The 14,948-nt window shown below is 42.6% G+C and overlaps 1 protein-coding gene and 1 non-coding gene across 2 annotated transcripts; both read left to right on the top strand.

Moving 5' to 3' along the window:
- Window positions 1–1,988: 1,988 nt before the first annotated feature.
- Window positions 1,989–3,591, top strand: LOC109750175 (uncharacterized). The gene is made up of 3 exons (XR_012188997.1): window positions 1,989–2,144; window positions 2,383–2,650; window positions 2,824–3,591. It is a non-coding gene; the product is annotated as an uncharacterized protein (transcript).
- Window positions 3,592–5,029: 1,438 nt separating this feature from the next.
- On the top strand, window positions 5,030–9,282 carry LOC120969396 (disease resistance protein RGA2-like). Its single transcript, XM_040396582.3, has 2 exons — window positions 5,030–5,405; window positions 5,915–9,282. Exons 1-2 carry the CDS (start codon window positions 5,109–5,111, stop codon window positions 8,441–8,443), a joined length of 2,826 nt encoding a protein of 941 aa, XP_040252516.1. The 5' UTR covers window positions 5,030–5,108; the 3' UTR covers window positions 8,444–9,282.
- Window positions 9,283–14,948: the final 5,666 nt, after the last annotated feature.

A 14,948-nucleotide genomic window follows, 5' to 3' on the forward strand; every position in this document is an offset into this window, starting at 1 on the left:
GTGCTCCTAGGTAGTATGAGTAAATTAGAGGAAAGAGGAAGAGAGAAAGTGGGAAACCAACCAATAGACTAAGAGCATCTTCAATAAAAGATGTAGATGTAAAAGTAACTAACTTTTATATTTTTAAGGCCAAAAGACACACCTCCCACGGATGTAGATGCAAAAAATATTACATCACTTGATTCAAGTGTTATAAAATACAACACCTAAAGATGCAAATTTGCATCTCCACCTTTTGGGTGATGTAAAAAGCCAGTCGCGTTCCAACGGCCAACAGTCATTCATTTCTTTTCCCCACCCCGCGTATTCTTTCTCACTATGCCCACCGCCTGCTGCCTACCCACCGCACCATGCCGCCGTCGCCCCGCGCCAGATCTGGCCGCCAACCACCACCGCCGTTGGTTCCGCCGCTCCTCCGCCACCAACCGCCGCCGCACGCCTCAAATCAGGCATGTTTCCGCCAACCGCCGCCACCTCCTAATTTTCCACCACTGAGCATCCGCCCAGCCTCACCCCACCACTGCCCTCCACCAAACTGAATCATGTGGCGCCGCCCCCCCCCCCCCCCCCCCCCGATTCAAACGCCGCACAGCTGCCGCCTTGCCGCCAGAAGGTCTTGAAGAGCAAGACGAGGTTCTTCGGAGTGCGGGCAAAGCCGTCCGACAACTTCGGCGCCGAGTTCTCCGATGTACCCCACCGCCGATGAGGCCGTGCGGGTGTACAACGTGGCAGCGTGGCGTGTCGGGAGACTGAGGACGGAGCTAAACTTCCCAGAGACTGAGACCCGGGCGGATGCAGAGGTCCTCGTGCCGGATAATTTCCGGATGGAGGAGATGACGAAGGAGAAGAAGAAGAAGAAGAAGAAGCCGACCATTGTCATTGCTAGGTTGAGCATCCGGAGTATTTCTAGGCCAAGCGCGGGTTCTACTGGAAACGCGACGCCGAGCAGAAGAAGAAGAGGGTGAAGAAGGAGGACGAGGCCGGCCCCTCGACAGTGACCCCGTCGAGTCTGAGTCAGGGGAGTAGGGTGACTCGAAGGAGGAGGGTGAGGAGTGCTGACGACCCCAGCAAGGGTGAGCTGTAGGAACAGTTCAAGAGCTCCAATGAGGAGTAGTTTCATCTTCGATGTAGCCTACCTTACAACCAACCTATTGCATGAGTGAATGGTATGCTAGCTTTTGATGACATGGCAATCTTACATAGCTAGCTGCTGGCTCTATTATTAACCATGCTCTAATCGCTTCCAACTTACTAGGCGTCCTTGCCGCTCGGTTCAACACGGCGATTGACCTCACACCACCATCAGCTCTCTCCTTACTCCCTGCTGCCTCCGTGCAACGCCTCCGTCTCTCTCTCTGGGCCTAGCTAGGGGGACTCTACCTGCAATCCCTGTGCTTTTGCAATCAGCCTGGACGGTGGTGTGGTACCTAGGGCTGGCTTATGCAAGGTATGCCCGCCATCTCCCCTCCTCTCTGTTCCCCTTATCTCCTTCTTTGTCTAGTCTAGGATTAAATCTTGGATCTAGAGCGTCTTCATTACAACCAATTTGGTCGCAGTTGTCACAGGTGTGTTTCTGCTCTGCTCTCTGCAGGCATCGATTTCATTTGCTCTCTCTCTCTCCCTTACGCCCTCTCTCTCTCTCTCTCTCTATATATATATATATATATATATATATCCAAATGTCTGGTTTACGAGCTAGCGACCCTTATCTCTCTTATATTGTGCTTGAATGAATATTCTTTCTCTTTCTCGCCTCTCAGAGTCTACTACAGTACATCTGAAGAACCATCTTTGCATCTTCTTTAATCTGCTGAAATCAATCGTTTGGAGCAATTCCAGTTTGTGCTTCCTATCCTATACTACGTACAGTACAGGGCTAAATCTCCAGCAGGTACGCATTTACTTGCTATCAACATCAGCAGGCGGCCTCTTGGCCTCAAGCAAACTAACTTTTTCTTTTCATGCTCTAGATCTGAATATATAACACCATCTAGTTGAGAATGGGGGACGAAACTTTGCTGGAGCGTATACTCAATGGAGACGAGGAACCAAAGGATCTGCCATTAGGGCTGTTGCAAAGTATCACGAATGATTTCTCTGAAGAGAGAAAAATTGGTCAGGGTGGATTTGGAGCGGTTTACAAGGTACAATTTACCGTTGAGAACATACATAAAAGATCTCCCGTCCACTAAAATATACTAGTTTCATTAAAAGTACCCTCGATTAAGTTCGTATTAAAAACTTTATTTTATTAATAAAATCAGAGCAGGACACTCTCCTGTTGTTCTTGTATAAAAAATAGTACCACCAGTAGAGGCAGAACTTGGCCATCTATGTTTCAGTATTGTAAGGCTGAGCACCAATTTAAATGGTGACCAACAGGGTGTACTCCGAAATGGAATTATTGTTGCTGTGAAGAGGATTTATGTGACTGCACACACAATTGATGACAAGCTATTTCGCCGTGAGTTTAATAGCCTGAGGAAGATTAATCATCAAAATGTAGTCCGCTTTCTTGGCTTCTGTTCTAATACGTATCAGACACCGATACAAGAGGCTGGGTCAGAAGAAATTAACTTGGCCAATGTAAGAGAAAGATTGCTCTGTTTCGAGTACATCAGCAATGGAAGTCTTGATAAACATATTACTGGTATGATCTTATTGTATTTGATGCAGCTCTCTCTCTTTACTTCTTTACTGTATTGCCTTTACTGGTCTTCAATTTTCAAGTCAGGGTCAATGGTTAGGGACAGACTTGAATTTAAATATTCTATCATTTCCAAGTATGTAGTTTCACATAACTCCTCACCTTCTTATGTACAGATGAATTAAGGGGACTTGAATGGGAAACACGTTATGAAATAATCATTGGAATTTGCAAGGGTCTGCGCTATCTTCATGAGGAAACCAGTATTGTTCATATGGACCTTAAGCCAGAAAATATATTACTAGATGGCACATATTTGATTCCAAAATTCACAGATTTTGGTTTGTCAAGACCAAATAAAAACACGCATACTATGGGCCTACGTTTTGGAACACGGTAAACTATCCATCAGAATAAACACTAGTGGTTAATTGATATTTTTCTATCATGCAATCCTACATTTATTTTGTGTTGTATTTTCTTGCAGAGGATATATTGCACCGGAATACGAGAATTCTGGCAAAGCTTCAGTTAAATCTGACATATATAGTTTGGGTGCCATAATCTTCGAATTAGTAACAGGTTGTATGGGCATCCCCGATGAAAACAATGTAAGGGTGATTTATGTCACTTCTTAGAACAACGATGATGTTGTGCATGCATCTTTTAATTGTTTGCACTAAAATATGCATACTATCCTACAGAATGGCTTATCTAATTCAAACAACATATTTCGGGATATGTATCATGCATGGGTGGATAGTTTTTTTCTGGTGTTTTGAGGTGAAGTGATGCACTTCTGTTGATACATGGTGCGAGGCAAACTTATTACTTTCAACTAAAAAATTGTCATGCAAACCACATGACACATTGACATGGTTCCCACTATAAGATTCTGGGATCATCACACATACTTAAATTTGTTAAATGTAGGTACTTCGGAGGTGGAGGCACAGGTGGACTAAGCCACCGACGTTACTACAATACCAGCAAGTAACTAGATGCTTGAACATAGCAGTACGCTGCAGGGAACAAAATCCAGAAGCCAGACCTTCCATATTGAAGATAATTAGCTTTCTGAGTGAATCTGGAAGTACAGATATGCACACTAGCCAGGTAAGCTAACTAGTTCAAGACACCTTGTAATCAAACTGTGGAAAGGGATGCATTATTTGAAGTCAAAAGAGACACATTATTTGAACAATATTATTGAGATCAGAGAGCTAATAAAGTGTGGAATTTCAGTTATTCAACTCTAAGGCTGTGTTAATTTGGTTCCAGATTAAAATACATATCATAGGTAATCTTAAAATACATGGTAGCATGATCCCAGATTTGTCTTTTACAACAATCCTAGTTATCCTAAATTACTCGTTGTCCGGTTAGTTGAGCTAGCATTAGAATAAACAAACTTAGGAGACTTATGGGGTGTCCTGCCAGTAGTTATGTAGAGCTTTTGCCTTTGTACATATGCCACATATGCACCGTCGTCTAAACACAGATAACTCTTTTCTTGCAGATAAGACCTTGTTACATTGAAGATGACATGCTGGGGATTAAGCCCCTCGAGCTACTTGTTCCTTTTGAGCTTAAGAAGATATCATGCTTCACAATTGAGCTAATCAACGATACACATAGTTGCATTGCCTTCAACATCAAACCATCAAACCCACCATGGTACAGAGCACAGCCAGACAAAGGCATTGTGCGACAACAATGCAAGTATGGTGTGAAGATAACAGTGCCACCACAAGATATGCACCATGCTGACAAGTTTATCGTGAAGAGCATGAAAGTGAGCGAGGGTCTCACAGATGAGGATATCATAGAACACACGTTCGAAGAGGCTGGTAAAATTGCTGATGAGGTGAATTTGATGGTTGTATATGAGCCTCACGAAAACTCCAAGAGTAGAGAAGAGACCAACAAGCCAGTTGAGGAAGTCCCCAAGGTAATAAATTCAAGCAGTTTTAACATGGTCCCTCTTATTTCCTCTTTTCACATGAAAGATACGAGTATATAATAGATTTGAGCCATTGAATTCATTAATTAGTGGTCGGAATAGCACTTACCTTCTTACCTCTCATGTGAAAAGAGGAGGTAAGAGGGACCATGTTCAAATTAGCCAGGAAATTGTGAACTGTCTTATCTTTCCATTTCTTGTGGATTCTTTCTTGACGAATTAATTTCTATGCTCCTAGGTGGAAAGGAGAAAGATTGATGTATCTGCTTCCGGAAAGAGCAAACTTGGTAACGGTGGAAATGCAGAGGCAGCTTCCATGGTAAGCTTAGTCAAATAATCCGACAAGCGCTGCTGCTGCAATGAGTTTTTTTAATCTAAGCACATCATTGTTCTGCATACAAGGCTATCAAATCAAGGGTGCAAGGACAATGTATCAAGCAAAGAGAGCAGCGTCGTTTCTACCCACGGCAAAGCTCCTCACACCATTCTCTGGGTTACATGCTGATCCCGCTGCTGGACAGAGTAGCGGTCAAGGCTGGTGACGCGCAGGTGGCCAAGCTGCTGCGGGCGTGCGGTCTGGGCAAGGCTCGCCAGAAGCTAGAGTGCCACCTCGCGGACATCCAATGTATCCTGCTGGACGCCGACACCAAGAGCCGAACCAATGCTGCTGTCCACTCGTGGATGGAGGACCTCAAGACTGTCGCCTACCAAACTGACGACATCCTCGACGACTTCCGCTACGAGGCATTGCGCCGCCATGCTGCCAAGATCGGCCACGTTTCCACCGCACACAAGGTTCGTCCTCGTCCTACCTTTTCTTCCCACTCTGTCCGGCTCTGTTTTCAGTTCTGGCCCCGTTTGGGAGCTCAATCTTACCACTGTAAATTTCGTGTGCGCTACAAATACATTTCCTCTGGTAAGATGGTGTTTGGTTAGATGGTAAACTTGCTGATTTAGCTGGAGTGTAACTGCAGCTGGATGGTGGAACTTATTGCTAGGATAGTCTTAGTGTGCTAACTTGTTGCCCCATAGTGTGTTCGATTGTGAGCGCATGTGGTGGGTTATCTTATTGTGCCTTGAACTCACTTCTCCCCTTCCCAACCCCCTATTCTCTCTGGTTGTAGTTTGGTGTATTTCGTTATGAGTAATGGAAATGGGCTTATGCATGGTTAAAAAAAAAATCCGGCTAGCTCTATTCTCAGTTCAGGGATTTAATCTGAAAATAACGGCCTTTAAATTCAATTTAATATTTTAATTTGGGAACGCAAGCCTTTTAATTTCTGTTTTATTTGTTTTCTTTCCAGGTGCTGAGCTACACCACTTCCAATAACCCGGTTATTCTCCGTCACTCCATGAGCAAGAAGATGAAGGATACAGTTGACATGATAGATGAACTGGTCGAGAAGATGAATAGTTTTCACTTCCGACAGCATACCGAGGCTCCACGCATTGATCATCTGCAAACACACTCTCAAGTCGATAAATCACAGATTGTGGGCAGACAAGATGAGAAGGAACAACTGGTGAAGATATTGCTTGGCCACTGCTACAACAAAAATAACAGCAACCATGTCATGGTGCTCCCCATAATTGGTATGGGGGGAATTGGTAAGACCACCCTTGCCCAACTTGTGCACAATGACCAGAGGGTGAAGCATCATTTCGAGTTGGTCTTATGGGCATGTATCTCCGAAAAGTTCGTTATTGAGGAAATTGTCCGATCTGTAATAGAAGTGGCCACGATGAAGAAGTGTGATTTGACTCAGATGGAGGCACTGCAGAAGGAACTTTGTGGAGTTTTGGGCAAGAAAAGGTATCTCCTAGTGTTGGACGATGTTTGGAATGAAGACGGACATAAGTGGGATGCTATGAGATCATTACTAAACTCACATGCTGGCTCAGGTAGTGCTATAATTGTGACAAGCCGCAGCGATCAAGTTGCGTCTATCATGGGCACGCTTCCTCCACATCACATATCACTTCTAAATGAGGATCAATCATGGGAGCTTTTTCACAGAAATGCATTTGGGAGGGAAGCGGAAAAGCAAGATGAATTGATTACAGTCGCAAAGAAAATTGTCCACAAGTGTAAGGGATTGCCTCTTGCTATTAAGACTATAGCAGCTTTACTTCGTTCGAAGCATCACAGTCAGTGGTTTTCTGTTTTGGATAGCGATGTCTGGAAAGATGACATCCTCACATCTGCTATTGTACCTGCACTACAACTGAGCTATGATCACTTGTCATCCGAAGCAAAAATATGTTTCTCCTTCTGTGCTCTTTTCCCCAAGGATAGCCCGATGGATAAAGACACGCTAATCCAGTTATGGATAGCCAATGACTTTATTGCATCAGAAACAAGAGGCCAAGAAATTTTTGATATACTAGTTTGGAGATGTTTCCTTCAAGATGTGGAGAATCAACACTACACTAAGATCGGTGATTATGAGCATATCCACAGATCAATTATTTGCAGGATGCATGATCTCATGCATGACCTTGCTGAATCCGTAAGTGGAAATGATTGCTTCATTCTGCAAGAATCTTCATCATGTCAAGAAATTCTGCACGGACCCACTAACATCGGTTCATTACAGCATGAGGTTCAGTATTTATCACTTGATCATGTGAGTAACAATACTCTTGCAGCAATGAAGGAAATGCTAGCTCCCCGAGCCCGCACAATATTATGTGTCCAAAGGGAGTTGCAGTGGACCCAAGCATCTCTGGATAAGGGCAAGTCTTTGATTATGGCATTGTCAAAATTCATGTCATTGCGAGCATTGAGGACACTCTCATTCGAGACACAAATGGCAAACTTGAAGCATCTTCGCTATCTAGATCTCTCATATTCTGGTATAGCTACACTGCCAGGATCCACTACCATGTTGTATAACCTGCAAACGTTGAAGCTCATTGGTTGTGAAGATCTTAAGAAATTACCAGAGGGCATGAGGTATATGAGCAGTCTTCGACACATATTTCTTGCTGGGTGTCCTAATTTGGACTGCATGCCACAAGGTGTTGGTCAGCTTAATTCTCTGCAGACATTGACGAATTATATCATTGATAGTGATGCAGGCCGTGGAATTGATCAACTGAAAGATTTGAATCTAGGTGGTAGTCTTTCTTTGACACAGCTGAGAAAAGTGCATAGTGCAGAAAATGCTAAACAAGGCAATATATCCGCTAAGCATAATTTGAAAAGAATCTCACTGAGTTGGTATGGACTCTGTAGTAGAGCTGGATATGAAGTAGATACTAATGCAGAAGGAATACTAGAGGCCCTTTGTCCTCACAATGGTCTTGAAGTTTTACAGTTGTCTAATTATAGTGGTGCTAAATTGTCATCATGGATGCACAAGTCTACACTGTTAGAACATCTGAGAGAGCTTCATTTGCGTAGCTGCAGGAAGTGCAAGGATCTTCCACCATTATGGCAGCTGCCCTCCCTCTGGTACTTGAATTTGGATAATTTGGATAGTGTGACAAGTATGTGTGTTGGTAATGATGATACAGACAATGGGGAGTCCTGCATTCCTCCATCACCCATCTTTCCTAAACTGCGAGTCATGATTGTTTACAAGATGCCTAAGCTAGAGAGATGGCACCAGGTGGCAAGACAAGTATCGGCTGTATCATTCCCTCGGCTCAAAGTGCTACATATTTCTGGATGCCCAAGTTTAGAGACACTGCCGGAGGGACTCCTGCAGCAGGTCTCAGCCCTCACGGAACTAGATATGAGATATTGCGACAAGCTGAAGGGAGCCTTCTCAAGAGGTGGTGCTTACTGGAAATTGGTTGAAGCAATTCCCATGAGAACTGTTTTTTGATCCCATGCACTGAATGCTTAGGATGTCTGTGCCTGTGCTTGTGTATGCCGGCCTTGTGGAATTATTTATTCGGTCCAGGACTGATGCATTGTTGAGCCTGTTAATTATACGTATATGTTGAATGATAATTATATGTAAATATGTTATCATGCCATGCAAACCTTGCTGGCATTTTTGATTTTTTTTTTTAGAAAAGGAGGAAGACCCCCAGCCTCTGCATCTGGGCGATGCATACAGTCATTTTATTAATTATTCTCAAAAGACCTTATAAAGAAATATGCTGGCATTTTTGATATATGTTGAGCATGTCTTTCTTATTCATCAAGCTGATCTGCAAACGCGTGATCTGAGATTTTTGTGGCCAGTCCATTGTTCTCGTAAAACAGAAGTTGCCTCATTAAATATTGTCCTCCTCTGTTCCGTTGCTTACTTTAATATAGGGCACTGCTAGGTAGTTAGTGGCGAGTTAAAGCTTTCTTTATGGAACCTGAGTTAGTTACTGTCAGGGGCACCGCCAAAGCTTCACCGAAGAAAGGTAGTCCCAAGAACGATGAAGCTCGGCACGGTTCAGTTAAATTCAGTTAGCGGATGTAGGGGAACGCAGCAGAAAACAAAAATTTTCCGACCTACGCACCAGCCCAGGACCACTATGGAGACTGCATACATGGTTTGATCTTTTTCGTTACCGACTCGTAGTGCAGCGGGAAGTAGAGTCGATGACGATCGGCGGTGCAGATCCCCGCAGCTAGGATTTACAACCTCCCAACCGCGAGGATGTATACCCTCATCTGCTCCTCAGACAGCCCTCCAGGAGGCGGTCGAACAGCCCCCCGGACGGTGTCGCGGACAGCCCTTCGGGAGGACCTTCGAAACTCGAACGGTCACTCGGACAGCCCTTCGGGAGGACCTTCGAAACTCGGACGGTCACACGGACAGCCCTTCGGGAGGCACTCACGAACTAAGACCGAAACTACGATCTCTCTACAGAGTTGCACACATACGGTGTCATCTATCCGGCAGGGCTTCGCCGTCCAGAACTAGTTCCTGCCGGAACCCAGACAGCCTTACGGCTCTACGAAACTCTTTTCGTGGGAGGGAGAGAAGAAGCCAGATAATGCATGGCATGTGTATGAGAGCAAGGGATGAGTGTGGAGGGCTGCCCCTCCACCTCTATTTATAGGAAATCCCAAGGGGGTAGGGTAGTTTCACAAAAAACCCAAAATGCACATGAATGAAGTCCTTCCACAAGGACCTAGGAGTGAAACCAAGGAACAAGAGGGTCCCCAAGGGGGGATACCCCATGTGGCCGGCCACACCCTCATGAGGGGCCCAAAAAATGGCTCCTATCCATCCATGTCATCCCCAAGATCTTTTGGAGCAAAGCCCCAAAAAGGTGGCTTTCCATAAAGTAACCATAAAGCTGATTTTCACTATTCACGACGACATTTTTCAGCGTCTGATCGAACTGAAAATATTTATGTGGGCTAAGAACATTTCCAGTACCCACTAAAATGATTTTCAACGCGTTCCGAAACAATTCCGGTTTTAGTGATTTTCATCTGCGAAACGCATCTGATGTGGCTCCGGCAGCTCCAGAACATTTCCGGTTTTTATCTCAGAAAATTCCAAAAAGCTTCCAGAATGATTCTGGCATCCTCCAAGAATTATCAGGCATGTGCCGAAACCAATTTGACTTAATGGTGTATCCCGAAACAACTTTTCGGTATCATCGAAACTTATCCGATGACCTCTCTCTGCGGTACGATTTCGCTGTCCGAAACTTTTCGGTGTCCGAAACTTTTTCGGTGATTTTCTCTCAGACTCCCTGTCTAGTATTCAGCAGATAGATGACCCTTAAGTGTGTGACCCTATAGGTTCGGTGAAGTATAGACATGACCCGGAACCCCTTCCGATCAATGATCAACATCGGAGCCGTGGACACCCATATTGACCCCTATACCCACACGAATAAATATTCGAGTGAACCTCCAGTTGCCGTGTGCTATTCCTGTTGCTTCGCGATATGTTACAAATACCCGAGGTGAGACATGTTGGCATTCCCGTGGATCAACAACTTGTCCACTATGCTAGTTACCTCGTTACCGGTATTGTTCTCTTTTCTCGTTATCGTGTTCCGGCATCCCCGTGATCAAATCACAAAGTGTCTGGCCAGACGATGATGGATACCGTAACACCGAGAGGGCCCAGAGATATCTCTCCATCGTCGGAGGAGCAAATCCCAATCTTGAGCTATCAAGTTACTTGACACACTTTTCCATGAACCCGTAAGCCGCCGTAATAGCCACCCAATTACGGATGACGTTTAACAAACCCCAAAGTTCATGAAGCAAGCATGAAGAAACTCGATACTCTCATGGTCTAAGGAATCATGCAAACGTTAACCATCTCTGTGTTATGTACCAATAAACTTGTGACGAATGAATCTCATAGCATAACATCATGCCGGGTCGATTCAACACAAATGTTCTCTTAACATTATGCCCTCAAGGTTGCTGACATAGACATGCCCATGATCAGGAAAACATAACCATCATGCAACACTTGAGCTAGTCTTAGAGGCCAGACTAGGAATACATTTTACCGTTTATTATTCCACACGTGCATATGAGTCTTCCTCCGAGCCTCGTGGTTATTGCAGACTCGAGAACCATAGCAGTTATAGCATGGAACATAAACATAATTATGAACTTGGAGATAAATAATATCATTTATTATTGCCTCTAGGGCATATCTCCTACAGACTCCCACTTGCACTAGAGTCAATAATCTAGTTAATGCTAATGCACTTTACACCTGTGGCACACCGGTGTAAATATGCTTCGCTTGTGGTATAGCCTGATGTCCAACGGATCTGACGACTTCAGTTCCGTGTGTATCTTTGCATGTCCTCGCGTTTTCACGTTTTCACAAAAATTCATATTTTGTGTGGACTTGGCTTTGTATGTATGTGAATCACAGGTCGAACCTGGATTCCTCAGACTGAGTTATGGAGCAACTACCTGCAGTAGTGTCCCATTGTCAAAAGCCATCTTGGAACTATACTAAGTTCATGAATGAACTATATGATTCAACATCTTCTTTGTCGCTTCTAAAGCGTCAACATACTTAGCCCTTGTTATAGAATTCGCCACAGTAACTAGTTTGAACAAGTTCCAACTAACTGTGCCACCACATTGTGTGTTACACAAAACCCTTAACTTAAATCGAAAATCGCACGGTGAAAAGATGAAGACTATCGATGTAACATTTTACAACGAACTCTTCATGATCTCCGCTTGCAAGAAAACATATCATCAGTACTTACTCTAGTACTCAATGACATCTTTCACTGTTGTCCCACGATCAGTACTTTGATCACTTTAGTATCCATACTCGCAACACCTTGGGAGTATCGGACATATCTGGTTGTTCTACATACCATGGAATACATGATTAATCCAACCACAAAAGTGTGTGGAATCTGCATCATGTATTTTACTCATCAGTGTTTTGGGACACCGAGTCTTGCAAAAACTCCTTCCATGTGACTTTGGCAAGAATCACTCCTTGGCGTTTTAAATGCTAAAAGGTTTTAGCATCTTGTCAATATGTATTCATTGCTTAGCCCCATTAGGTAAATCTATCTCCATAGATCATCATGCCTAATATTGAGGCTATTTAGCCTAAGCACTTCATCGAAAAACTATTTTCAAATGAAGTCCTAATTCGTGTCAAGAAATTTATTACCAATTACCAATGTGCCAAGCACATAAGGTTTTTAGAAATATTATTACGCTCCCACTTACTTTCTTGAATTACAAGCATCTTCGTTACCCATTGATGAAGTCAAAACCCCTTTGACCATTTCATCAAAACACGAAGATTCCAACTCCATTTTGCTCTCTTCTGTCCATTGCTGGAACTCTGAAGTTTGCATACCTACTAGCATCCTCTGGATCGACAAGTTACTTTGGACTGTATCATATACAAGTCCTAGCTTTCATTTCCATCAGATGGAAATCCTTTTATCATCCATGTTTCATATCTCATGATTGAAATATGTATTAATTGCTAGTTCAACCCGAACCGACTTTAAGCATCGCTACGATGAAAACAACCTCATCGTAGTCAACTCTTGAACTTGTTATTTCAACAAGTCGAGCTTTATGGATAAAACATTTTTATCCATATCAGTTTTAAGTTCCATAAATATTCGTTAGACTCTAAGTCTTCCGAAAGGTGTATCAAGGTTTTAATCTTGAATCACTTATATGGAAACTAACTTGGGTTGTATTGGCATTTAGCCAATTCCGGAGTCAGGGCCCATCAACGCTTCCTTGTGTATCGTAGGTATAATGTTGTCTAACAACAATATCTCGTTTGCGCACCTGAGAGGTTTGCACGAGCCTTGCCTACGTGGTTCAGCTGCAAGTTCGACCGAAGTTCATACATTTTATTGTAGAGACTTCCGTATCAGTCGCAGTAGGAAACTCTGGAATTACTTCCAAGGTCTCTTTCCTTTGATCTGATGACTTAGATACTGTTTATCTCGTCGAGTTGCACTATTCTCCCACTCACCTTTTTGAAAGAACCATTCTCTTTAAAAGCACACCGTTTCGCGGCAAAACTATTTGCCTCGGTATAGTGAGGGAGGAATACCCAACATTTTGGTATAACCTACAAAGTAGCACTTGTCTGATTTGGAATAGGTTTGTAACCTTTTACACAAGCCCCATATTCCAAATGTTAAGAAAAGATATAACATGGTTGGGCGTACCATACCATGGCTTCATTTCAACAGACCCGATGTAACTCTTTTCAGTGTAAAAGCCGCAGTCTCTAAAGCATCACTTTAAAAGGGATAATGGCAAATTTATTTATGTCATCTTTGACCTTACCATGTCATAAATGGTTTGATTACATCTCCACGGACTTTCCACTTGCAGTGGTGTTCCGGGAGGTGCAAGTTATGAAACCCCTTTCACAACTCATCAGACATTCGCTAAACATGTAACTCAAATATTCCTTTGTGCAATCAAATTGCAGAAACATAATTTTCTTGTTACAATAACTTCTACTTCATTTTTGAGAACCTTTCGAATGATTTCAAAAGATCCAGACTTACGTCTCATCAAGTAAATATCCATATATCTACTTGAGTCATTTCTGAAGATAAATAAATCCACCACTAACAACACTTATCGGACTACACACATCAAATGTATGACCACTAATAAGTTTGTTGTTCGTTCCTTATGGCCTGTGAACGGTATTTTAGTCACTTCACTTTTCGGAGGAAAGTTGCAAGTGTCAGATGATTCAAAATCAAAAAGACTTCAAAATCCATCATAATGGAATTTTCCATGCGGGTTTCTCCAATGTGACCAAATGTAGTGCCACACTTGTGTGGTATTCTTTTAGTCTTGCGACATTTAGCGTCAGTGTTATGGATGTATCATATTACCCTCAATATTCATAACATACGTCCCATCGATGATGGAAGTATGGCCCTTATGTTATTCATAATACTTAACAACAATTGTTGTTTTTATGAACAACTCTTTTGCAACAAACATTGTGCAATGGGCTAGAGTGTATGAAACTCTAAAATGAATTATGAAAAGTAAACCCAGAGGTATTGTATTATTATCAATATTCATAACATACATCTCATTCATAATGAAAGTATGGCCCTTGTGTTATTCATAACATCGAACATAAAAAGTTCTCTTATGAACAACCTTCTTGCAAGATGCCTTATGCAATGGGATAGAGTTTGTAAAACTCTAAATGAATTATGAAAATAAATACAGACGGAAATACACCGATGGAAGGTATAGTAACATTTACTATGTTCCATGTGTATACCTTAACCTCATTTCTAGCTAGTCTTTCATGCCATAGTAGTTCTTACATCGAGTTGCAACAGACTGCAATCGAGCGGGCATTTTTGTGATGAACTCACAATACCCAAGAATTAGTGATTAACATGTTTAACCATAATTCGCAAGAACTATATCTTTGACCAGCCTTCTATACATCAAAAACTTGTATGACATTCATACATGAGCTAGATATTCCAGTATTCTTTCCTTTTGCCTTTATACTTCTAGCAGTTTAACTTTTAGTATTTCTCCTACTCTCAGAAGAAGCACCCAACTTAAGAGTGGCATTAGCCCCGGACTTCCTAGGCGTGTAAGTCATACTAACACCCTTTGGACACTTCCTTTATCTTTAAGTTGTTGTTTTATTCACCTTTCATTATATGACAGGCGTTCTTCTGGATCCCTTTCCCAACAGTCAAATGCATAGTAAACACTTTTACTAATACTTGCAAACAAACATTACTTTGTTTGTATCTGAAAATAATTTTCAGTTCCATGAATATCATATAACTATCCCAACTTTCGAAGTTTGGGTTTCATGGAAGCAAACATATTGCACTTGACTAAAACGGAATTATAGCTTTTGGATCAAAGGACGAGAGTCACATGATCCATAGCTT

This window comes from Aegilops tauschii, chromosome 7, assembly GCF_002575655.3.
Source record: "Aegilops tauschii subsp. strangulata cultivar AL8/78 chromosome 7, Aet v6.0, whole genome shotgun sequence".
NCBI lineage: Eukaryota > Viridiplantae > Streptophyta > Magnoliopsida > Poales > Poaceae > Aegilops > Aegilops tauschii.